Source organism: Eutrigla gurnardus (genome assembly GCF_963514095.1).
Source record: "Eutrigla gurnardus genome assembly, chromosome: 9".
Classification (NCBI taxonomy): domain Eukaryota; kingdom Metazoa; phylum Chordata; class Actinopteri; order Perciformes; family Triglidae; genus Eutrigla; species Eutrigla gurnardus.
In genome coordinates this window covers 24,484,421-24,508,289 of record NC_139923.1, presented here as the reverse complement: position 1 = coordinate 24,508,289, position 23,869 = coordinate 24,484,421, and the positions used below count along the sequence as shown (strand labels likewise).

At 43.6% G+C, this 23,869-nt stretch overlaps 1 protein-coding gene across 1 annotated transcript in view; it reads right to left on the bottom strand.

Moving 5' to 3' along the window:
* Window positions 1–544: 544 nt before the first annotated feature.
* The window catches only part of LOC311017940 (neural-cadherin-like), an 80,887-nt gene continuing 57,562 nt past the window's right edge, over window positions 545–23,869 (bottom strand). Inside the window, exons 20-33 of the mRNA XM_084016613.1 lie at window positions 23,107–23,291; window positions 22,008–22,237; window positions 21,263–21,540; window positions 18,999–19,213; window positions 17,488–17,615; window positions 17,257–17,384; window positions 15,027–15,150; window positions 13,816–13,999; window positions 13,131–13,297; window positions 10,552–10,816; window positions 9,779–9,962; window positions 7,842–8,092; window positions 2,179–2,333; window positions 545–1,587 (exon numbers count right to left, since the gene is read on the bottom strand). Of these exons, the coding sequence (XP_083872739.1) occupies window positions 1,021–1,587; window positions 2,179–2,333; window positions 7,842–8,092; window positions 9,779–9,962; window positions 10,552–10,816; window positions 13,131–13,297; window positions 13,816–13,999; window positions 15,027–15,150; window positions 17,257–17,384; window positions 17,488–17,615; window positions 18,999–19,213; window positions 21,263–21,540; window positions 22,008–22,237; window positions 23,107–23,291 (3,061 nt within the window). The 3' untranslated portion in view covers window positions 545–1,020. The remainder of the gene's footprint in view (window positions 1,588–2,178; window positions 2,334–7,841; window positions 8,093–9,778; window positions 9,963–10,551; window positions 10,817–13,130; window positions 13,298–13,815; window positions 14,000–15,026; window positions 15,151–17,256; window positions 17,385–17,487; window positions 17,616–18,998; window positions 19,214–21,262; window positions 21,541–22,007; window positions 22,238–23,106; window positions 23,292–23,869) is intronic.

Sequence of the window (23,869 nt, the reverse complement as noted above, 5' to 3'; positions counted from 1 at the left end):
CCTCTTCAATTTTTAATTAAGGCAATAAAAAATAAATGCACCACACAGGAATTGAACTCCCAATCTCTGGTGTGCAAAACCCTCTCCTATCAACATGTGCTATTCATCTTGACACACTCAGCTGTGTATAAATAGTCAGAATACTATATCATGTTGAAAAATGTATAGTGTAGCATATCGACAAGTCATAGAAACATGGTATAGCATGTAAAAAAAAAAGAGAAAAGAAAAAGCTAAAACATAAAATCAAGGAGTTTCCCCGATCTCCAGAGGTGTTTTATTCTGCACTTTTGTGCCAATGGGGTGAGAATATTCACTATGATCATCATCATCAAAATTCTGAAAAAGCATGACTGTGTTTTGTTCTGGGTATCTGAAAAATGAAAGCACTCTTTGATCTGTATCTGTGCTAATAACCGCTGTTATTTTTAAACTTAAAAAAAGAGACAGACCAACATTTGACGATGAAAATTGTCTTCAAACTCCAAATACAAGAGATTTGACGATCACAAACTGGTGTTTGAATAAGAGCAAGCTTGAAATATTATCAAAGATAATTATTTATTTAAAAGGAAATAGTTAATACAAATGAAACAAAAATCATTATTTTCCCACATAAACGATTTCATGAGTCATTGACGGCAACACAAATCCGCTTCTCTCACAGGAAACTCATTTGCTGTCTTACTTGCAGAGATTACTCTTATGAGCTTCATGACATGAATAGTGACACTTCTGGAAAAGTGCTTTTCTGTGGAGTAGATACTGTACAGTGCAATGCCAAGTAAACAATACATCACATGATCATTCATTGGTAAACATCTTTTATATCAAAGAACTTAAATGTTCAAAGTTTTCATCAATACAGTACATTTATAGTAGACTTCACATAGACCCTGGACAACCTCCAAGTCTCCGAGTATTTCACATTTAATTATCTCCCTTTGGAGTTCCACCAAAGCCATCTTATTAGTGTTGCTTTTCTGCAACCTTCAGTTCGGGTTTTCTCCGAGTGCAGCCTCACCCGCTCTTCTCGCAGTTCAGCTGCCCTCTGCTCTCCTTCAGTTTGTCTTTCTGGCCCTCCGGGGCCTTGGACTCTCCTCTCAAATCGCTAACCACGGCTCGGAGGCTTTTGAACCTGTCCAGCCGGGTGCTCTGGGCCGCCTGAAGCCTGGCTTCCGAGCCCTGAGACGCACTGAGGGAGCTGAGGGAGCGCACCACCGCCAGGCCCCGCTCCTTCCCGGAGAGGCGGCGCGGCGTGGTCATGGTGGCCAGCTCCCCCGGGTGCTCCATGTCCCTGATGACCTCGCACAGGTAGCGGGCCAAGTCCTGGCTGGAGAAGGAGAGGGCTTTCTGGGAGCGGCGGAAGGTCAGCGGGGACGGCAGGGTTTCCGCCTCCGACGGGGGATTGGCCAGACGCAGGGCTATCGCTGCGCTGCCGTTTCCGGTCGACACGGCCTTCTTCACGTTGTCCTGGGGAAGCTTGGTCTGCGGGTAGGAGATGATGCTCTGCGGGTAGCTGTATCGGAGGGACTGTGCCGGACTGGGCTGGAGGGAGCGCTGCAGCTCCACCATATTAAAGGCATTCTAAGAGAGGAGAGACGAGAATGAAAGAAGGGCAGAAGACTATTTTTTTCCACCTCCGGTGTAATCTTTTGTGGAATTTAAGAGATAATGAAAAACAACATTGCCACATGACACCAATTTGTGCTCAGAGCGGTGAAACTAGTTAATGCCTCTGCTAGCAAATGAACCTGTTCCTCAGACTAAGACTAACATCCACCATGTAGGAAGGGATGTTGGCATCAACAGCACCATTGATTAGCCAAGTAATTAATTATCTGATTGCAGAGGGGGTAAAAACTGCTATTACCAGCACTATTAAAACAGAGGCTTTAGAAGCTATTGGTGTCTACTGCTTAATTTCAGCTAATTGACTCATTTCTAGATCTCCGGGGAGCTGATATTTGTTTTTCATTTCAGGGAACAAACACGCTGTGTCCTCATTTGCTGGTTTAGATTCCATCCTATCTTATTTGTGTTCTTATATCCTTTTTAATAACGTCCTGAATTATTGCATTGACATTTAAAACACATCAAAAAAATGGAAATGAGAACTTAAAAGCAACGTGTGTGTTTAGTGTTAAATACAAACACCGACTTGTGTTTGGCGTTTACCTGGTCCTGCTCCCCGCCGCCTTCCTCGTCGTAGTTGAGCACGTTCTCGCGGATGTCCTCCCACTCGCCGTGATGCGCCGACACATGGTACACGCCCTCCTTCAGGCCCTTGTGTCTCCTCCAGCAGGAGTAGAGGAACAGGCCCAGCATCAACACTGAGGGGTGCCAGAGAGCAGGTTAACACAGCGGGGAGCAACCCATGCCATAATTGAAATGAGATACCGAGCAAGAAAAAAGAAAAAAAACAAACACGCACATCTTTCTGGGTGAAAATGAAATTGACAACGTGAGCGGAAAGTAATGATGTAAACACTGAAACACTGAGCTGCACAGTGTGAAAATGCATTTTTCATCAAATGTAAAATAACATCAAACCATCCCTCTAGAGGCCAGATAAATAGGTAAAAAGGCTGGATGGATTTTCCATCACGTTAATTTGTCCTACAAGATCTATTAGCTGCACCGACGGCACGGTGATGACATACTAATGGAACATACGTGGATACGCGGGCGCCACCTCTCCACCTCTTCCCACTGACGTTGCATCTGTGTTTCCTCTCTTATCAAAGACTGCAGTTCCTTGGAAACCTATTAACTGAATGTGTACTCCTCCCAGCTTAAACTCAAAGCCTTGGTGGCTTTGCAGAAGGTGGAAAGGGATGCTGCAGGAGCCGAGCGGAGAAGGCTCTAAAGCATACACATCAATCACAGCTATTGTGTGCTGAATTATACAACATGCTGGACTGACCTTTAAAGTCCATTAATCTCAACCAATATTTTTCTCCCATCTGCCATCCCACCCCCCCTACTCACTATCTGTTTTTACTTGTTCACTCGCTTTCCATTTTTATTTATTTTTTGTAATTATTTGTTTCTCTGTATTGAAACCGTCCTTCCCTTTTATGCTTAACCGCTCATTAAGTCCCTCACAGTTCCTGTTTTCCAGTCCCTCTCTGGCCTCTGTCTGGCCCCGGCTTTTATCTCTCACACTCGATGGGATCCATTTCAACTAGAATGGTTTATATGGTGCGTGCTAAGTATCGGCCTAATTGGAATTCTTCTGAGAAATGCAAGGTAATCACATTAGTCTGGATTTTTTTTTTTTTTTAAGTAATTGCTTTGAAAGAGAGGAACGCACCAACGGCTCTTTTGGGGGTCACACTGGCAGGTGTTCATAAACGTTGACAGAAAAACAACTCCCAGGGAGATAATCTCAGCTGGAAAAAAACAACAAAAAAACAACAAATTGTTATCTCAATTAAAAATCATCATCGCTATTTATCCACCGCCTGGAACATCTTTAACGCCTCGGTAACGATGCACTTCTTATGCTGCTCTCATATTACATAGAAAGAGGGAGATTGTCCTCAGTATGGGGTGCAGGGAGAGCTGTATTGATCAGGTGATCCGACTCTTACACCGCTGCGCCGGAGCGTTCTTTGCAGAAAACACCAGAATCTCGATGAGGCCCGGCGCCAGCCAGACGCCGGCCCTCCTTCTCACCCGCACAATTACCTGCAGGCCTGAGCTCACCTCAACGCTCAACGCTACCTGAGCTGATATTCCACACGTCTGTATAAGGAGTTCAATACACAGCACAGAGGGAAGCACAAGCTCTCCACACACACACAATTAGGCACAGGTAAACACACACTCACCCGCACACACACTCGCTGCCTGCTGAAAAACTTTGCCCCTACGCCTGCAGCCACTACTGCCCATGGATGTGTGCATGCGTGTGTGTGTGTGCAGCTACTTTCCAGCGAGATCAATATCACTCAGGGTGGAGAACAAACATCGCAGTCATTCATCAATCCATAATGCTTCTGCCTCTCTGCCCTCTAACCGTTACTATGAGCAGGGCATTATGATGTAAGCCCTCAGACCAGACCGTGCATTATGAATGAGCGTCGGGTAAACAACTACAACGCAGCTTGATCAAAACACTTAACCCTTTACGCCGTCGCTCCGGTCCGAGGGTTAATGAGAAAAATGAACTGGAAGGTAGACGAGAACATCAATGGGAGGTTGGGAGGTGGGGGGGGGGGCTGACGAATGAGTGGAAGGAAATGAGACAGATGAGAGATGAGAAAGAGTGGAGAAAATCATTTATTTATCAATCTTTCAGGGAATAAAAAGTACAGGCACTTTACATGATCGCTTAGCCTCCAGAGGCCATATGGTGAGCTAATTTATTCCATTCTTCAACAAAGCAGACAGTCAGGTTTGGTGTCGGACTAATGAGGCCTGGCCAGACATCGCCTCATCTGGCTCTGTCAATAGCACACGCTGGACTCACATTCGGTCGGTCTGTGATGGCTTATGTAAAACTTAATAATGGATGATCATGTTAACTTTTAATGTACGATGAGGCCGAGTAGGAGTCCCCCTTTAATTTAGCACCCAGCTAGCAGTCTCGCTTAGTGCGGCAAGTGTGCAGTGAGTGTGTGTGTGTGTGTGTGCTCTTTATGGTTATACTTCCTGTGGTGATGAGGGTCACCATTAAACAACTACATATTGTATAACCACCTGTTAATTAAATAATTACATCAGTGGATTAATCTTATTTCCACATTCGGGACTGTCGATCGTGAAATAAAACATTTTTTTTTTCTTTACGCATTCAGGTTGGGAAAAAGAATTGTTTAGCTTATTTTATTCACCTTTTTTTTTTAAGGTGTGAAAATGTAATTACAGTCATCAAAGACGGCCTTTTTCCAATCTGACTTATATTACGGAACAGAGGGTAATTCTTGGTGTGTTGAGAAAAAGTGGAGCCTTGAATATAAATGGCTCGTCGGCGACAGCGGGGCAAGCCGCTTCAGATGGTGTGCACCTTTTCTTTAGTTAGCATGCAAGCAACACATGAATTTTCATGAACGATGCCAAGGCCTCACTTTATCATCTTTGAATTCATAATCAAATATTGAAGACCGCTTTATGCGTTTCACTCTCAAGTGTCAGAATAACTGATGTCCCAATACTCGCCACATGCCCTGGAGGGAACGTTGAGTCAGTTATAAAGGCACGGACAGTGTATTGAATTGCCCGAGCGTTTTATAAGCCTGTCTCTGACAGAAAGACTCATAAACAGCAATGTGGCCCAACAGAGGGTAGTGACTGCAGCAACATGCAAGCCACTCATAAACACACACACACACTCGTCCTTCTATCTCTGCAAGGACCAAAATAAAACATATTTCCTGAGCAATAATGCCGAAATGTAACACAATGAAATCCCTGTTCTTGGCCTCAACAACCAATCAAAGGAACAGTTCCTCTTTCCTGTAAAGATAGCAATGCATATACATATTTAAAAGGCGCTGCTGGCAGAGATTGTGATCTTACAACAGCTTATGACACCAACAACCATGTCATTTTATTGCACAAATGGGTCATCATTGGTGTCATCAGCGTTTTACTGGTTTGAGCTGAGACATTAGCCAGTTAATCTATTAGTATTAAAGAATAACTGATAAATTAATGAAAAATATCATGATAAATCGTTCTCTTTTAAAATGGACAATTGCATATCTTTATCAAAATAAATCAACTTGTGGTGTTCCACAGGGTTCAATTTTAGGGTCTCTAATTTTCAGTTTGTATATGCTTCCACCTGGTGACATCATGCTAAAATATTAAATGTCTTTACATTTTTACACAATTGTACCTGCCTATGAAGCCAAGCCAGCTGGCATTATCTACTTTTATGTTTTGTTTATTAAACTTGTTTTACTTCCTACATTTTAATGCAGAGAAAAATAAAGTGCTTTAAAGATGCTTCCTTGACCGAAGAAATATATACCAAAATTGTTGTTTTAAATACTGCATACCTTGAAAAGGTCACCTATCTATTCATGCATTCTTGCTTATAAAACACTATGAACCCAGCCATCAGTCAGACAAATCTAAATTTCATAGTTTAGTAGCTGTGAGCTCAACAAAAACGAAGAGACCACATAACCCTCAGGTCATACTTAGTGATTTTAAGATTCTACCCCTCACCTATAAAGCAGTGGTTGAGCTCTGGTCTATATTTATGAACGTATGACCCCTTATATATCAGAAAGCAGCCTTGGATCATCCCATAAGTCAAAGTCTTCAAAGGGAGGCTTTTTCAGTGAAGGGCCTCAAACCCCCACACCCAAGGCTTGCAAAACTTTTTACTTTGAAATATTTCTTAAAAATGTCCTTTTTTATTCTTTTCTTTTCTGCACGATCATAACATCTTGTGAACTGAAGTCTATTTTTTCATGCTGTAATCTGTTTAATTTATGTATGTATTTGTTTGATTTATCACAGTTTGAATTATTTAATACCAGCTTGGTTTTGCCCACAAAACAATGCATAAAGGTCAAGAGAATAACTTAATTTGCTCTTTCGCTTTTTGTTCATTTGATTAAGCTGTGAAAAATGAGACAAAAAAAAAATGTCTATTCGGCCACATTAAAGCTTGGATTTAATATTTCCACTGGGCATTTATCATTTATAATGCACACTGGCCGATATGTCAGCCAAAGGCTACACTTTCAACCCCTCTGCTTGACTCTGTCATCGCTGGGGATGTGCTGTAAGTGTATTAAGTTGTACATTTAGTCATAAGCTATGTCATAATTTTCTTTTTTAATATTTCAAATACCCAAACCAAAATGAAACATCGTTAGAACTCCTGACCAGAGCTCAAACCCACATTTTCACACTTCATTTTTGAAGACATAGTCCTCCGTGGGCGGCTAGTAGCTGTTATTCTTTTTTAATAAGATGTAAATAACAGGCTGGTACTTTATCCTCCAGCTAGCATGCATTTTAAAATACACAATGACCGAATGGTTTCTTCAAATTTAAAGTTTTGAGAGGATACACAACGATGTTGGATAGGGCTAAAATGCTTTGCTTTTTGGCACAAAATGTTTTTTATGGATTATCCGGCTTTCTTGATGCCAATCTCTGACCACAGGAATCTTCCCCCATGTAATATCACTATAATACTGCCCTTAACCTATATCTAAGCCTAGAGCTACCCTAGAATGATCTGTGTGCATAGTAGTGCGTGCACATTAAGGGGGGGGGGACAGAAATGTACATAGAAATGTGGAAGGAAAAGCAAGGAGAAATACACCAAGGGAATAAAACGAGTGGATGGTGGGATTTAAAATAAGTTGGACAGATAAAAAGTAAGGCTGAGAGGGAAATTGACTTCTGAATCCAGAGCGTAACATCGGAAGAGACAGGGGACACAGAAGTGATGAGAAATATAGAAAAACACATAAAGAAACTCCCCGATTCTCCGGAGACTTTTACAGCTTCGCCCTGAATCACAAATTAAGACACACAATGATACCCTCCATGCTCCTCTTCCAGGTTTGTTTCACGTTTTTCCACCAACCTCCCGTGGAGAAATCACATCTACACCTCGAGAGATCAATTCGGCCACAGGGTAGAGTATGTGTATGTAGATTTAACAGAACCAAAGAGGGGTGGAAAAGAAATAAAACAGTGGAGGTTACAGATAAAAACCAAACAGAATGTGAGGATTATACCATGGAGATGAGAACAAACACAAATAAAAGAAAATACAAGATGAAAAAGAAAGAAAACCATACAGAATACAACTTGACACGAGCGTTACCACAGGTAGAAGAGGACATAGTCGACATAGCTACCTAGAAAGGCCAAGACACATATGCTGATGGCGAACATGGAGCTGACGCTGAGGCTGTTGCCGTCAACGTTGTGGAACATGGCGAGGGTGACCTCGCAGTGGCGTCCCCGGTAGCCCTCGCTGCAGCGGCACGTGTAGCGGGACGGAGAGTGAGCCACGCAGACGCCGTGGTGGCACGGCCGGCTGGCGCACAACGTGTAGACGCACACTTTGCCCTGGGCGCTCTCCTTGGTCATGTGGCCCGGAGGGCACCTGTGCAGAGAGGAGACAGCAGCGTCAGAGACAAGAGCCACTTGGGAAAGCTGTCGGGAGCTAAAAGGAGCGCCGAGTTCTCGGGAGTTATGACACCTCGGCTGACAGTGTGGGAATGAATCCCTCAGGAGCAACACCTCTTATATCAGATTCAAAAGATATGCTCTTTAAAGGTTGTGCCGACTGTACTGTTAAAAAATAAAAAATGAAAAGAAATTGAGGAGCTAAGATTGGCTTTGCAGTCCTACAGTGTGTTTGTACAAAACATCCCCTGGACATCGTGCACCCCTTTGCTGCTCCTCTCAGTGCTTTGTAACCCAAGGCTGTGCTGCCATCACAGAGCATGGATATCCAAAACACGGTGTAAAGTCACACACCGCGCGTCTGAAAGTCACAGCTGGGGGTCGGTGGTCCTGCAGAGATTAGAGGGGCAGCCAAAACTGTGACGGTCTCTGCTGTTCCCTCCAGGTTGACACACCATTAAATACAGTGTTTTAGGGCTGAAATCAGCCAAGCTGCCACCTGGTGGACACTCTGATATCAAGTGTGCTGCAGGAAACCAATCATACCGTTCCATTCATAATTCATAAGTGTATGTAGAACTGGATATCACCCGTAGTGATTCCTGCTTGATTTTATAATTAATAAAGCCTACATGTGGATTTATATATTGCATATATAATATATGATTGCATTATTTTTTAATAAATGGTTTATTATTGTTTTATAGGTCAGTTATATCCCATTCATGAGAAAAGCTTTAGGGTTGCCAGTTATAGCTTTATGTAAATTATCATTAATAAATACCCATGGCAATAATACATAAATACATGTATAATAAGACAATCCATCTAGTATGCAGTTCTAAATGGTCATTATATGTTAATATATGGATATAAGTCTGCAAAAGTCTGGATAGATGAGGATTAAAATACCAGCCCAAAGGATTTTTCACAACCTGGCAACGCTAACGTTGTTCTAGTTCTATGTCTTACAAGGGATCTCAAAAGTAGAGCACTAATGAATCATATATCAAACATTAATAAAGTCATTAGTTAGATCTTATAAACCCTTAAGAATTTTGATCTTATTAGAAAGTTGAAATGATGAAACAATTTCTTGTTGTTTTTATATTTGTTGACTGTCTTTTAAATGGTTTTTGGTTATTACTCTTAATGTAAAGTCTATTATCATCATTATTATTATTGTGATTAATTATGATGACATCTGTCTTTGCAATAAACATAATGATTGTTTTTGTTGTCATGATTTTCTATGTTGATTATATTTTGCACTTGCAATCTGGTCACAGATGATTTGTCTTCTTTGGGTTTTTTTATTTGGTCATATGTTACTTTAAAACTCATATAGATGGCGCTTTCCAATTCCCTTGCTTATATCTGAGAAATTATAATAAATAGCATTCAACCTAATGTGACCGGCTGTGAATAAGTTACATGACATTTAAAGTTCCTCTCCAAAAGGTTACATCCTTCCATCTACCTGCTGTAAGAAATCCATACTGTGCAAGTGTGTATGTTGTTTCATATTACAATTTGCAAGCTGTGTGCTGGCAGTTAATTATTTTATGAGAAGCAAGGCTGTGGTATCGCCTCTGGATGTATGTGTGCAAATGTGTACCGAACTAACACCCCGAGTTATTTATTCTGTATTTATTTACAGCACCTGCACTCGTGGTGTCTCCAGAGGTCCACGCAAACCAAGGGAAGGGAGCAGTGGTGCTTCCTGCAGGCTTCTGAGTCGCAGCCGGCAGAGACGCCCTGTGAAGCGACCACCTGAAGCCCCTCGGACGGCTGCTCCCAACCCAGAGGGATGGAGCGGCCGTTAAACCTCACGTCGCGCAAACAGCCTGGTGGAGGGAGAGAAAAAACAGGAGGGGGAAAGAGTTTACAATGGCAACTTGTCCTCAGGCAACGTCTTTCATGGAGACGCAGCTACACCATGGAAGGGATGTAAACTGAAAACACACACGCATAGACGGAAACGCCGACACACCTGCACGCATGCAAACACACAAACAGCCCGAGGCTGAGCTGTCAGCGTGGCCCTGTTTTTTGCTGGATATTTTCTCTGCTGGGTAGTTTGCTCACTCTGTGGGAAGCATTAGGTCTAACACATCATTTAAATACAGATGAGGCCCACCGACTCTCTTCGTCTCGTCCGCTTGAAACAAAGCCATCAAACGCTGTCGGATCTGGTTTTGAAATGAAGGACTAGAGATAAACACGGAATTACTTATATCTATTAACTTGTATACAAGTTAACTGTGAAGTCCACTCCCTAGAGTGTGTGTTGCCAATCAATGTATTTAGACTAAATTGTTGATTCACTTCATCCATCGATCCCCCCCACTCAACGTGAATGAATTCGTTCACTCGTTTATCTTAATATACACTCGTTCTGACTCATTAAACCGAAGCACGTAAGCGGCCACCTACCGAGGAAGCTCCGGTTGTGTCCTGAGGGAAAAGAGTTTCCCAGCATCACCATGGAGGAGTCGATAATGAGCTCCTGGCTCCGCCCGGGCGAGGCCGTGACCTCCCGCCGGCCCCCGCCGCCGTCCAGTCGAAGGGTGAACTCTCTGCCGTAGCGATCCAGCTCCACCTCGTGCCACTCTCCGTCGCTGAGGTGATGGAAGGGCAGCGTCAGGTTGTAGTCCCCGTCTCCGAGGTTGTAGAAAACAGCCAGCAGGCCTCGAATAACCTGCGATACAGAGTGGAGTGATGTGAAATGCAGGCGTTGCAGACGAATGAAACAAAAGGAGAGCAAGACATAATAAATATGTTTCTGTGTGTGTTGTGGATGGGCTCCAGATTCACTTTTGCATTGTTCAAAACCCAAACGAGCTGCTCTGTTTTGTCACCCATCAGGAGTTCACGGCTTGGAACGCTTGTGTGAATTAAAAAAAAACAAAAAAAAAAGTAGGGTGACACAAATTCTAAACCAGACAGACCTGGACTTCTGCCATACTGAAAAAAAAGAAACACATCTTGAGCATCACAACATCATAAGAAGTAGGCCAGCTCCCGTGGTGAAATAAAAGGCAGCAAAGGTTGGGCTGGAGAAGAACTATGATATTCCACTAACCTAAGAACGAGACGCTCTGTGGTGAACCAGACAAAAGAAATGGCATAAAAAAAACAAATTTGCCAATTTTGCAGCGATGATCCTTTGCATAGCCGGCGTACACATCGCCGCATGGCAGGAGCCAGAGTGATCCCGAAGGGAAGGTGTACAAGAAACAACAATTATCTCCAGCAGTTAAGGATGAGCGAACACAATAGACCCAACCAATGAGGGGCTCCCATAACGGCAGCTTGTACATGTCCAAAGCTTAATTGGAAACAGTGGGGCAAGATAATTCACATTCAGCCCAGACTGCATTAACTATTGCTCCCTCAGCATGCACATCTCAGATGCTTTCCCCCCCGTTTTTTTAGACATACTCACAGCAAAAAGCTGACTTTGCGCTCTCCTCACTACCTCATCCTGCCCTCAAGTCCACAACAAAAAAAAATGAGCCAAGGACAAAGGACTCAATCAATACTCAGGAAAAAATCTGATTATATAAACTTACTGCAGCGCCCCCAGAGATCTACGCAATCACCATTAAGCACAGAAATGTTCAGGTGTGTTTCTCAAGTTTGCTAGAGAACTTCACATTTCATACAAAAAAAGAGAGTTTTACTTTTTCAAGGGTCACTGGTCTTTGACAAGGTAGTAGCATGCCAGTCTCCCTTAAATAAAAAGACTTCACAGACTGCATTAGATGAGTGTTTTCTTCACAGAGACACCATTCTCCTTGGATAGCAGCATGTTGTTCATACCGAGCTAGCCTTTGGTAACCTTTGTGTGAAAGTGTGGTTATTTATTCAGTGTGCACTCTATCCCATATCTACCCTTAAGATAAAAACAGGAGAGAGAGAGAGAGAGAGAGACGGCCCTTTAAATTAGGGCTTGTTTTCGGCAAACACGCCTGAGCTCAAGTGTTTTCTAAGAGCTTCGAGACGACCAGGCTGAAAAATGCTTGGGCGTGATGCCGCAGCCCGACATCAGATGTTTTTCTACAGCTCACCAACTCGGCTCCGGCGAGGTTTCAACGGAGAGGCTTCACAGCCGGCGTACAGTAAAGGCTACAGCCTTTTCCTCTTCCTGTCACTGCGGGACTGCAACAACACAGGAGGGCAACATTGTTTTCTCCTTATGAAGTGAAAGGACCCAGAGAGAGGATGGTTGACGCTTTAAACAACGCTGTCTATCTAACAAGTGAAAAGCAGAAACATGTTTTTCAAAGACGGGCCAGCGGTGTGGAATATACAGTAACGGGAGACAGGTTCACTGGGAGCAGCTGACCTGTGAGTTAGCCAGAAGTGACAGTCCTATCAGAGCCATTTACTTCTCAGGTGTTTACACTCGAAGGGGCCTCGACCAAACACCGGCGTTCTTACCCACTCAAGTGTGTGTCAGGCGGGAGAGCCATGATATGATGGAGGTTTGGCAAAGCGAGGGAGACGGGTCTCCGGAAGAAAAGCACCCACTCCACACCGGTGAGGCGAAGAGAGCAGCGACTTTTGAGTTTTGCCACTTGAGCCGGCTTTGTCGAAAAACTCTCATGTTCCGAGGCAACGGCTCTGACCTTCACTGGAGAGCCCTCCACCCTTGAATCACATTCCACACAGTCCCCTCTTTATTGTCATGTTGAATTGTGCTTAAACGTTAACGACAGGCAAAAATAACCTTGAACAAAGAAGGCCTAATTTCTTAAATAGCATCCTCTCGATAGCAGCATTCTCCAGACTTACTGAAAGTCCTTGTTGAGAACATGCATATGTCAATCAGCCAGCCCCTCAGCATCCACGCACACGTCTCCAACCCTGGTATTACTCACTCTCAGCCTGACAAGCGTTCGCAGCAATCATCGCCCGGGCCTCTAATTATCCCCGTAAAGGCCCACAGACGACGAGACAATCAAGAAAAGCTGTGAAGGTGGAGGGGAGTGACCGGGGCCGCGACTCACCTCCAGACGCAGGTACTCGTTCTGCTCCTGCGACAGCAGGCTGAGGATGACGCCGGCGGCGGCGCGCGTCCGGACGCCGACCTGGACCCTCATCTTGCGCGCGGGCAGCGACCACGAGAGCTGGAACTGAACGTGGCTCCGGCCGTCGAAGGAGAACTCGGGAGCCGCTTGTCAATCAAAGACACACGAGGCGTGTTCAATTAATTCAGCTGTCATGTGGGAAACGTGAGCATATAGCAGCGAGGGCGTGCTGCACTTCATGTAAGGCGAGGTTATCTTCCCACTGCAGCATCGTTTTTTTTCAATGTGCCATTTGGTTTCGTAGCCATTGTGAGGATTAAAGGGATAGTTCAGAATTTTGGACATAAGACCTATTTTCCAAGTGAGCCGGTGTGTTCGAGACGTCCGGAGACGTTTTCAAGAAATTTCATTCAGTTCTTCTAGTTGCCGAGTTCGCTTGTGCTATGGCTAGCGCAAGGCAACGGTTCTTAGCTAGACAGGCATTAAAAACAGTCTTGCCCACTTTCTTGAAAACGTCTCCAGACGTCTCGAACACACCGGCTCACTTGGAAAATAGGTCTTATGTCCAAAATTCGGAACTATCCCTTTAAAATCCCCCAAACTGCACTGAGATCTCACTGTTCTTTCCCTCACGCTCAATTTAAAGCAACACCTATAGGCTTACCTTGATCACAGCGGGGCCCCGTAAACCCTGGTTCACACAGGCAGCTGTAGGAGCCCCACTCGCCATGACAACGACCCCTCTTGCCGCAAGATGACAATTGGTCCATGTTGGTGCAGTGATCATCAATAAGAGAGCAGCCTGGCACGGTGTTGGAGGAGTCGGCCGGGGAACCGAGGTCATAAAGCTGAATGGAAGAAGAAATAGAAAATTAGACGAGGAGGAAAATCTCAGTGGATGGAAATGAGATTGAGAAATAAAATTGTACGTCTTCATTAGATGTTAAAAATTGATATTTGAATGCTGATTGTTTAATAATACATTACATCTTAATGTTATTGATCATACGGAGGGGATTTAAGTGTCACAGGGGCAAAAAGACGTTGTTTGATGTAATAAAACATCTTCTATATTATATTATTAGAGCCATGACGAATTAAAATCAATAAAAAGATAAATAGAGTTCAGTTGGAACGTGTTTCTGCAGGCAGCCTTGTCTGTAGCTGCATGTGAAGCCTGAAAAGATTAAAGTGTCGAAGGCTACACAGCTGAGTTGTGTCATTGACTTCAAACAGTCGTTAGTCGTACCGACGTTGTGTTAACTTTTTCATTTAATCTCGTATTCCTTCTCCGTCACATTCCAGAGGGACACATTTGACTCCATTTATTAACAGCCATAGTTACTACTTACTCTTCAGGTTCATATTTTACATTCAAAACCAGGATCACCTCATCAAATATGTATTGTTATAGATTAAATTATCCAATTTAGCTCCAACAAAAACCCACCGAAATTCTGCTTCTGCATTTATGCATGACTTAAAATAATTCAGGAGCGTAATACATAATAACAAAATATTGACAGATGCCATACTGCCGCTTAATGAGTATTTTTTGCTTTTGAGGTTGAAGTTCCAGCGATGTTACGTCTGTAGGTTTACTCTCGTTTTTATGAAAAGGTCCCTTTTTTCTTTTGGTTCCTACTCATACAATGTGTGAATGTACACATTCTTGAATTCCTTTCACATGAATGTGCTAAAGTGGCTCTTCTTTCTTCTTTTTCAATAATTGAGCCAAAGTCTGCAACATGTGCAACAAAAGCTATAGAAACCACACATCTTCTCCAGCATCCTGCCATGAGGTCATGTGACGCACGGATACAATACAGGAATCTCTTTGTGTATTCAAAAAGCTCCACATGCTCCACACAGTACCTTGCTGTCTACGAGCAGGTTCCTTATGCAGCCGGTATAGTGTTTGTGCTGCAGCTGTGGGTATTCATAGGATATGTTCTTGTTGACCCCGCCGAGCTGCAAAACATGACTTCCATTCAGATACCTGGGAAAGAAAAGCAACTCTCAATATTCAAGTAAACAGGGGAGAAGAAAAGGCGACGGCACCCCGCACGTTCTCAAGGTTAAAAATCACAACACAACCGCTCAATATAAAGAAGAAAAAAGAGAAACGCAGAATGTAAGCGAAAGAAAAGGAACACGCATGATATAAGCTGTCAAGGTCCAAATTCATGGTTTCGTTATTTTCTCTGCCGAGGCTGTCATCACTGTTACTGCTCTCTGACAACAGATATGACATCTTATACTTGTTCTTTCCTCTTATTGTAAAAAAAAAATAACAACCGGTAAATTACATTTGCCCAGAAACGATGGAAACAAAGCACAATAAAACATCACTAATGAGACAAAAACACAGAATATTTAAGAATCTACATTTTGGCTTGTTAACGCACTATTTGTATTAGTTAATTAGTTGGAATTATTTTTAAGTTATTGAAATGAATAGCAGCGTTTACACCCCAACTCTTAGCTGTAACAGGGGAAACAAACTCAGCTGTGACTCTGTGCAGAAACACAGCCAGAACGATGAAATGGCATTTTAAGAATGAAATAAAAGGATGTAATCGACAGTTTCTTCCCTCTAAAGAGGACAGAAATTGAGTCCAGTGAGTCTACAACAGTCATACTCACTATGATTTCAATCACTGATTTCATGGAGCATAAACATAAACACCTATTTAGATTAGAGCTGTCCATTCCCTCTATAATACTATTCCAATTTCATTCCATAGTTTTTTCTATTCTATCTATTCTAGCCGCTATCTGCTATTTCTGATAGTGAGATTGTGATTCAGAAAACGTTATTGTTCATCAGACTTCATGTGTCAAAAGCATCCGTTTATGCGGGTAGGACAAGGCGAGGAGGACGATATTTGCGTTTCTAAAAATAATAAAAAAAATAAATAAATTGAATACTAATTTTAGCATTCAAATAGTACAGATTTGGTAACTTTTCTAATTATATTTGATTCCAACGGTCCTGATTTGATACTATTTACTGAACATGAACTGAGATGCTATGACATCACCTCATGCATAGAGAGCTGTTGTGTGTTTAGTTTCTGAAAATATCCCTCTGATTGAATACAGAACACCGAAGACGCTCTAACTAAGGGTTTGCTAGTTAACATTCAAGTCGGAAGAGTTAATCAAAAATTGAACAGTCCACAGAAAATGAATGCCAAACATCGTCTGGCTTCGGCTTGAGGATTTGCTGCTTTGTCTGTTTCCTATTAAACTGGATATATTGTAGTTCTGGACTGGTGTTAAGCCAAAACAAGTCATCTGTAAACGCCAGCTTTGGCTCGAGGAACTGGAGAAAGGCCACTATTTTTCTCACTCAAACAAACACAAGAAAAAAAAAACAAACAAACAATCAATACATGAATCAATAACAGGAAAAAGCATTAGGACTGTAGGTAAGTGTAGGCTTCATCTAATCTTTCAATCCCAGCATTACTCCACTGGATGTCCTGAAAATGCATGTGATTTATCACAAATTAAATAACAAATGCTACCAAGTAGGTTCGGCATGCCAGCACATAATAAACACAATGAAATGCCCAGCATAAACGTCTACGACAGACATGGCCTTTAATCACCGGAGCCTATAAAGGAATATCCTTAACATGCAGCGAATGCACCTAGTTACCACATTTGTATGTAAAACATGGACCTTACTTTTTCATTTTTCACTCCTACCACCGTGCAATCTGCTGCCTCTGTGACTGCTAATGCTGCACCAGATATAGGATTGTTTACCCCTGTGGGGACGCGGGTTACTAAGACACCGTCCCTATGGGCCAAGCATCCTTTTATATTTAAAAACAGAACACAAGCGGAGAAGATTAATAGATTGGAATAACAAGGAAACCCCACAAGGACCCGTGAAGAATGTCTAAACCCTAATCTTTGGCTACTTCGGTGCTTTTCAAAACAAACATGGAGCAACATTTATGTATTCACCCATGCTCATGTGTATGTTATGATAAAAAATACATGCATTATTTATCACATGATTGAGGATCCCTCGGCTCCCTTTAGGATCCATATGAAGTTCATATGTTGCACATGTAATCATTGATCTTACTTATCCCTGTTGGGTGTGACCCCGCGGATTTCACAAGACGAGCGGTCCTCCGTCATTGCCCACGAGTCCACGCCCTCCGTCTCCATGATAATTGCACTGGAACATCGATCGAGGGTGAAGCGCACCTCCTTTAAATTAGGGGGGGGAGAGTGTCGAGAGGTCAAGAATTCTCTGAAATATTACAGCATATACTTTCCTGACACCTTCATATGCAGGGAGAGCGTCTCTTACTTTGCTGTTGCTCCTCACGTCCAGGCGATGCCAGCGTCTGTCCGTCACCCCGACGTTATTTGTCAACTGGAGGACGAGGGTCCCGGAACCGTGGTTAATTTTCAGACTGGGCGTCCCACCAATCAACTCTGAGGAAATCAAGATTATTATTAATATACCTGAATGAAATGCATTCAACTCAAACTAGACCACCTTGCAGTTTACATCCATGTCTGTCCAAAAATGGCATCGCTTCATCATTTTATCCTATTAGACATTTGTGTTAAATTAGCATAATTAGCACGTGAATTCTTGATTTATGACTAAAAAGGTGTTTTATGAGGTCACAGTGTCCCACTTAAATCTAATGAGTTCATCCTGGATCCTTTGTGCCGATCCCTTCCACGGGTTTCCGAGATATCGCATTCACCAGACCAGACCAGGCGGTCCTTTTGATATTTGTAGAAAAAGAGCTTAACTTGCTTCCTCCGACAAAAATTTACCAGCAAGGTCAAGAAAAAAAACTGATGAAATGCATCAGAAAGAAAGAGAAAAAAAAAAAACACACAAAATGCAAATTGCCAGTTCATACAAACCCGAGGGACATATGAAAGCATCTCACCTTGGAACAAACATACAGTATGAACTTCTGAAAAAAGAGAGTGACAATGCAGAATAACTCTGCAGGGTTATAGCGGGGGAATCTGAAAATCACCTGCTCACCAGAAAAACCGGCGGATGGAACGTAGACGCACACGGTTTGTGGAATAGGAAATGAAAATCAATTAAGGGGTCGGTTCACCCAAATTACTGTTTGCAGGCAGCTCTGTAAATTATTCAGTAATGATGACACCGTTTCTGGAATGAGATGATGCCGCAGAATTTTTTTCACATCTCATTTTTAAATGATGTGAGCCCCGCCGATGAAATTGAATTAACCTTTTATTATGGGGACGGTAACCTGAGAGACAGGATATCTCAAAACAAAAACGCCAAAACTCCCTGCATGTTCCAGATACCGCCAAGTGATGAAATGAGAATTCATCATTTAAGCAGCAGTGTTTTAATTGCACTCTGTAGAATGTATTACTTCTGCCATTACTTTACCCATTCATTTTGATAAAAATCCTTATTTTGCCCGTTCACCTGGAGCACTGAGCTTTGAGCTCATGTGTCAATAAGAATAATCGCCGCTGAACCGTCTGTTCAGAAGCTGAACAACTGTTGTGACACTTAGGCGAGGTGGGGGGGACACAATTCCTCGTGACACACGACAAAGTGTTACATTCACATTAAACAATAAAACTGGCTTGCCTGTGTAGCAGCACATTAAGCACTTGCTGTATAATTCGGTAAAGTAAGTGCTCATATTCCTCAGCAGCAGACTAAACGAACACAATTTGCCTCATATATCTGATTAGCTACAACCCCCGTAATTAAACACACAGAATTAAGTTCCAAGTTTTAGTGCGATAATGGCCCCCAGGTCCCCCGGCACGCATCTCATTATCCAGACCCCGTTTTTTTTTTACCTATGGCCATGTAGTCCTCAGCATCCCCGGGCAGCAGGGTGGCCAACGGGCCGGCGTACAGTAGCAGCCCATCGTCTTCCTCCGTCATGAACTCCAGTGAAAGATGGCTATCGAAGCACAGACTTATGGGGGGAAACCAGGCATAGCCGTTGCCAAGGAAACTAAGCCTCGTCTGCTGACAGTCTGGCCCTTCAAGCTGCGGGGGGCAATGACACCTGTAGCACCGAGAAGGGGGAAAATACATGAATAAAAAATAAAAAAAAAGAGTGAAAATCAACACAAAAGCCAAGGAAGGAAAGGAAGCAACCAGCGTGATTCGTTTTTTTTGTGCTCCATGAAATCTTCGCCCCCGTCCAATCTCTCCATCGGAGTGGGGTGACTTTCCCCCGGAGGACGTGACAGACTTGTCGATTCACACGGAGAGAGGCTTCGACTCTACCAGCGACATGCTGGCAGTCCAAAGACAGCTAAGGAAGCGCTCTTATCAATCAAGTGTTTGCATCGGCAACAAGAAGCCCTGAATATTTAATCCTACATTAAATCAATTAGCTATGAACACAACATTTAGTCCAGTCTGTTCTCCATCTATCTCGGGCTTCCTGAGCCGAACCCCCCGGAGACTGCTCCTGCTTGGCAAATCGCATCTGCTTGGTTAGGAGATAATTAATTCTATTCCTCTCATTTTCCTGTGTGCTGATTTCCTTGACTTTTTCTCACTTACCCCTCTTCTCATTCTTCAAGTATTACACGCTTTGGTTGATATCTGCACAATGGCCTCTTCATGCACTTATCTACTTTGATTATAGCTTGAGTGTTGGGGATCGTTGAACTAGCAGAAACTGGTAAAAACATGTTTTTTTTTCACACCTATCTTCAACATGTTTCTGTATCAGACCGTAACGTTAAATATTACTAACATACACCATAAAGAAGAGATATATGCAGCCCCTTCCATCACTGTGATGGCGAGGATGGAAGGGGACCAGTTGATCTCATCCTATCCTCCTCCAATGTAGCATGTAGACCAGCTGGCTTCGCTGATAATGTCAAAGCCATCTATTTTCATGCGGCGTCTGAGGGAAGGCTGTGTGTACAGAGGCCGTCGGAGGCTGTTTCTCCCCATCACTGTTTATTCTGCAGAGGGGTACACATGTCAGGAATACTGATCCACATACGCGGGGAAAAAGGGACGGCTTTGACGGAGCGCAGCCTCGTGCATACATATGTACGCGGCGTGCACATCAGCAGCTCGCTCTTTTTCATGTGACTCACGAGAAAAGCGACGCCGATCTAAATCAAGAAGTGCAGGGCGTGTTTTTCACACTCCTGACTGACAATAACTGATCAGCTGCCGTCTGGGGCTGCCTGTAAAGCTCCCTCCACGGAGGACAAAACCCAAAATTGGATTCTTTATGGGTGAGCTGCATTCACACGAGGGCACGTATAGACTATACGGGGAGATAGTCTTCTTACAGAAGAAGGAGCTTCTCTCGGCAGTGTGCAGATTAGCTGCAGGAGAGACCATTTGAAAGAAAAAGAGTTCTGCTACAGGAACTTGCATGCATGCATGCATGTAAATGGCATTAAGTGAGATTCTGAGAAGTTGTGAGCATAGAGGGGGACCAGAGTTGTTCTAATCCCCTTGCCCTATATTTATTTAATCTGGGCATTAGTGTGTGCATGAAATGAGCTGCGTGCTGCTTCTTCTGCCATAGACTCCCAAAGAGACCTATACTCTTGATGTTGAAGGCTTTTATATCGACTACACACATTTATAAATATTTACCGTTAATATTCAAAGTACTAACTAACGGCCTTGACACAAAGCCTGTGTTTCTTATTTACTGTCAAGTTTTGCAAAACACAGCACACTAGAGTTTTTTTAAATGTTAATGTTAGCCAATACATCTAGAGACCTCATTTATTAATCCTGCCGAGACACACTGAGACTTCGGAATGATATGCCCATACATGCACACTGCTTCCACTGCAAATAGCCTAAAAACCCTGCTACTCTATATTCAGCTGACAACACAGCAGAGCAGCTCAGGCAAGTTAGGTCAAGTTGCAGGTGAAGGAGGTTTTTTCTCACGAGGAGCAGTGTAATTCTGGGCTCATTTTCCGAGATGACACTTTTACATTTAAGCCTGGCCGGACTTGAGAGGAGCCTGCAGCGCATCAGGAGACTCCCGTTCCAGCTCCCTATCTATCAAGGACTTCTTGCAACTCCAGTCGCCCTGAATTGCTGCGGACGTGCCTCTCACCTATAACCGTTCTGGGTGTCGACGCAGGTGCCCCCGTTGAGGCAGGGGTTACCGGGGTAGGAGGAGCAGGGCTGGTGGGTCATCTCCCGGGCAGCGCAGCCACACACGGCTGAGGACGTCACCTTCAGCGACACCAGGGACAGGGCGCCCGCGTCCACCAGGGTGGGCGCGTCGCTGACGCTCAGCTTCGTGGAGCAGCCGCCGGCCGTCTTGCAGTCTGAGCGCCCACACTCGTCCACCTGCACCTGGCTCACATTGGCACGCAGCAGCGACTGCAGCTGTGGAGAGTCGGAGAGAGGGGGGGGGGGGGGAGAAGGGAGGAGATGCAGGAGACAAAGATGGGAATTACAACGATTGTCAGTGAAGATACAAGGGTTTGTATCTCCAATGTGGGCGGTGAAGTACATCACGGAGGGATAAAAGACTTCACAAGCGATGCAAAAGAGGAGGGCCTAATCTACATAGATGCTTTTAATATCCTATAACTGCTTGTCTTTAAGGCAGACATGACAGAGGATGCACAATCAAAACATGGAAGACAAAAAAACCGAACGTACGCATGGAGAGGAAATGAATTGGAGAGACAAAGAGACATGACAGGGCCAGGCAGTACACAGACAGGAAGTTGGTGTGAAAATAAAAGGGCAGATAAAAAGCCCCGTTATCTCTTCCCCTCAAGCTCCCATGTGTATCACTTGATATATGAGCGTTGATCTCTATCTATCAGACACAATGGTATACATACCTTCTTTTTATGTGCGGCGAGGACGGCGTGCAGTTTCTCCGGGCGCAGGTAGCCATTATCAGCCAGCACATAGAAATGGATGTCCACGCTTCCCTCCTCCCTATCTGCTATGCTGAAAATGTTGATGCTCCCCGGTCTGACAGACAGGGTCTCAGACAGGAAGTCCCAGAACGTCTCCAGCCGACTCTTCCCCTCGACGTGAGAGTCGATAAAATCTCTCGCTGTTATGCCTTCAGGAGACAAAAGAGAGAACTACTGACTCGTCAATGACAACTACGGAGTTGATCAAAGTCTACTGAGTTCCCGACGCCATTAGCACAAGAGGTAGTCAAATACCCCCCCCCCCCCCCCTCCCTGATATTGATCCGCTTCCTCACTGAATCATCCATAAGGCCAACGAGTCGTGATGCAGTCGAGTAAAAAAAACTTTTATTCCCTTCGCCAAAATTAAGTTAGGCATCTCGAAGAGCTGCCTTGTACAAAATATTTTAATGACGGGGAAGTCAATCACATTTGTGGCGTCACCTCGCAGCAATATCTGGAGAACGTGGGCAGTCATCTTTAATCTCCAAAGATGATAATGACTCGGGAGTCAGAGGCATCCATAATAGCCATCGAATGGCTTTTTAAATGTCAAGGACTTTACCTGACACTTCCACAGTGACCTTTATAACTCCCATTTGCTCTGGGAGTCTGACAGAGAAATGAACACTAACATAAACTTCAAAGTGTTAAAGATCAAGACAAAGGAGGAAACTCGAGCCGCCGAGCAGTGTGAGAAGTTGCTCTACAATGCTTTGAACCGCTGAATAATGCAAGTGTAAAAACATCTGCTGACAGCCTATTATTTCGCCGTTAACTGGATTGACAAGCTGATAATCAGTCAATGAAAAGTAGCAATTTATTCATGCCTGTAGCAGACGCTGTCTCTTTTCACCATCAGCTTCAAAAAGAAATGGAACAACAGTGGCAACAAAGAGCAAGCTTTCTATTTTCTGGAGGACGACTGCAGAATGGGAGTCCAATCGAAAAAAAAAGAATTATACGCAATATTGGGTTCAGGCCATCAGGTGAGTCAGTGTTTCTGCAAAAGGTTTACCGGTCAAGCGCAGCGAGGCGGCCGACAGGACGGCCTTTTCCTCCAGCTCCCTGACGTGAACTCTGACCCCTGAATACACGTCGGGCCACACCCCGTCAGACACCCCGACCCTCAACCAGTAGCTGCCTCCTGGGGTGTTCGGTCGGACGGTCAGCAGCCCCGAGCTCTGGTTCAGACTGAAGTACCTGAGAGAGAAAAAAAAAAGCAGAGGAGCTGTAAAGAGGACGGCTTCAGAGGCAGATGAAAGAAAGAGAAAAAAAAAAAGGACAAGAGGATTATTTTGTTTCTGAGCTCTTGTTCGGAGTAAAAATACCTGACAGATGGCAGACAGACAAGTAGAGAATTGGTCAGGGTACCTGGGTTTACTCTTATTTTGAGACTCAAAAAAGAAGAAAAAGAAAAAAAGACGCAATCTTTGGCTTCAAAAGTGCTACGGTGTTGTCATGGTAACTGTCAGAATTTGTTATATGAATAAAACAAATATGCAATTGGTATTTCTAATCTGATCTTGCGGGTGTGAATACTGAATAGCTGTACAAGGAACCTGATGGAGCCAGACGGTGTTCATATGGGCTGTTTCATCTCGGGGAACACCATAGAGGGCCGAGATTGCTTAGTTTGTTTGAATCTAATTGCATTTTACAGAGTAGCAATCACTGTTGACAGCTATTATTAAAGTCCCTTTGGAAAGTGTAGCTTATATTAGAGGCCGGGGAATTGGATTTGAGATCAGGAGGAGTACCTGTTGGGCATGTTTCAGGTT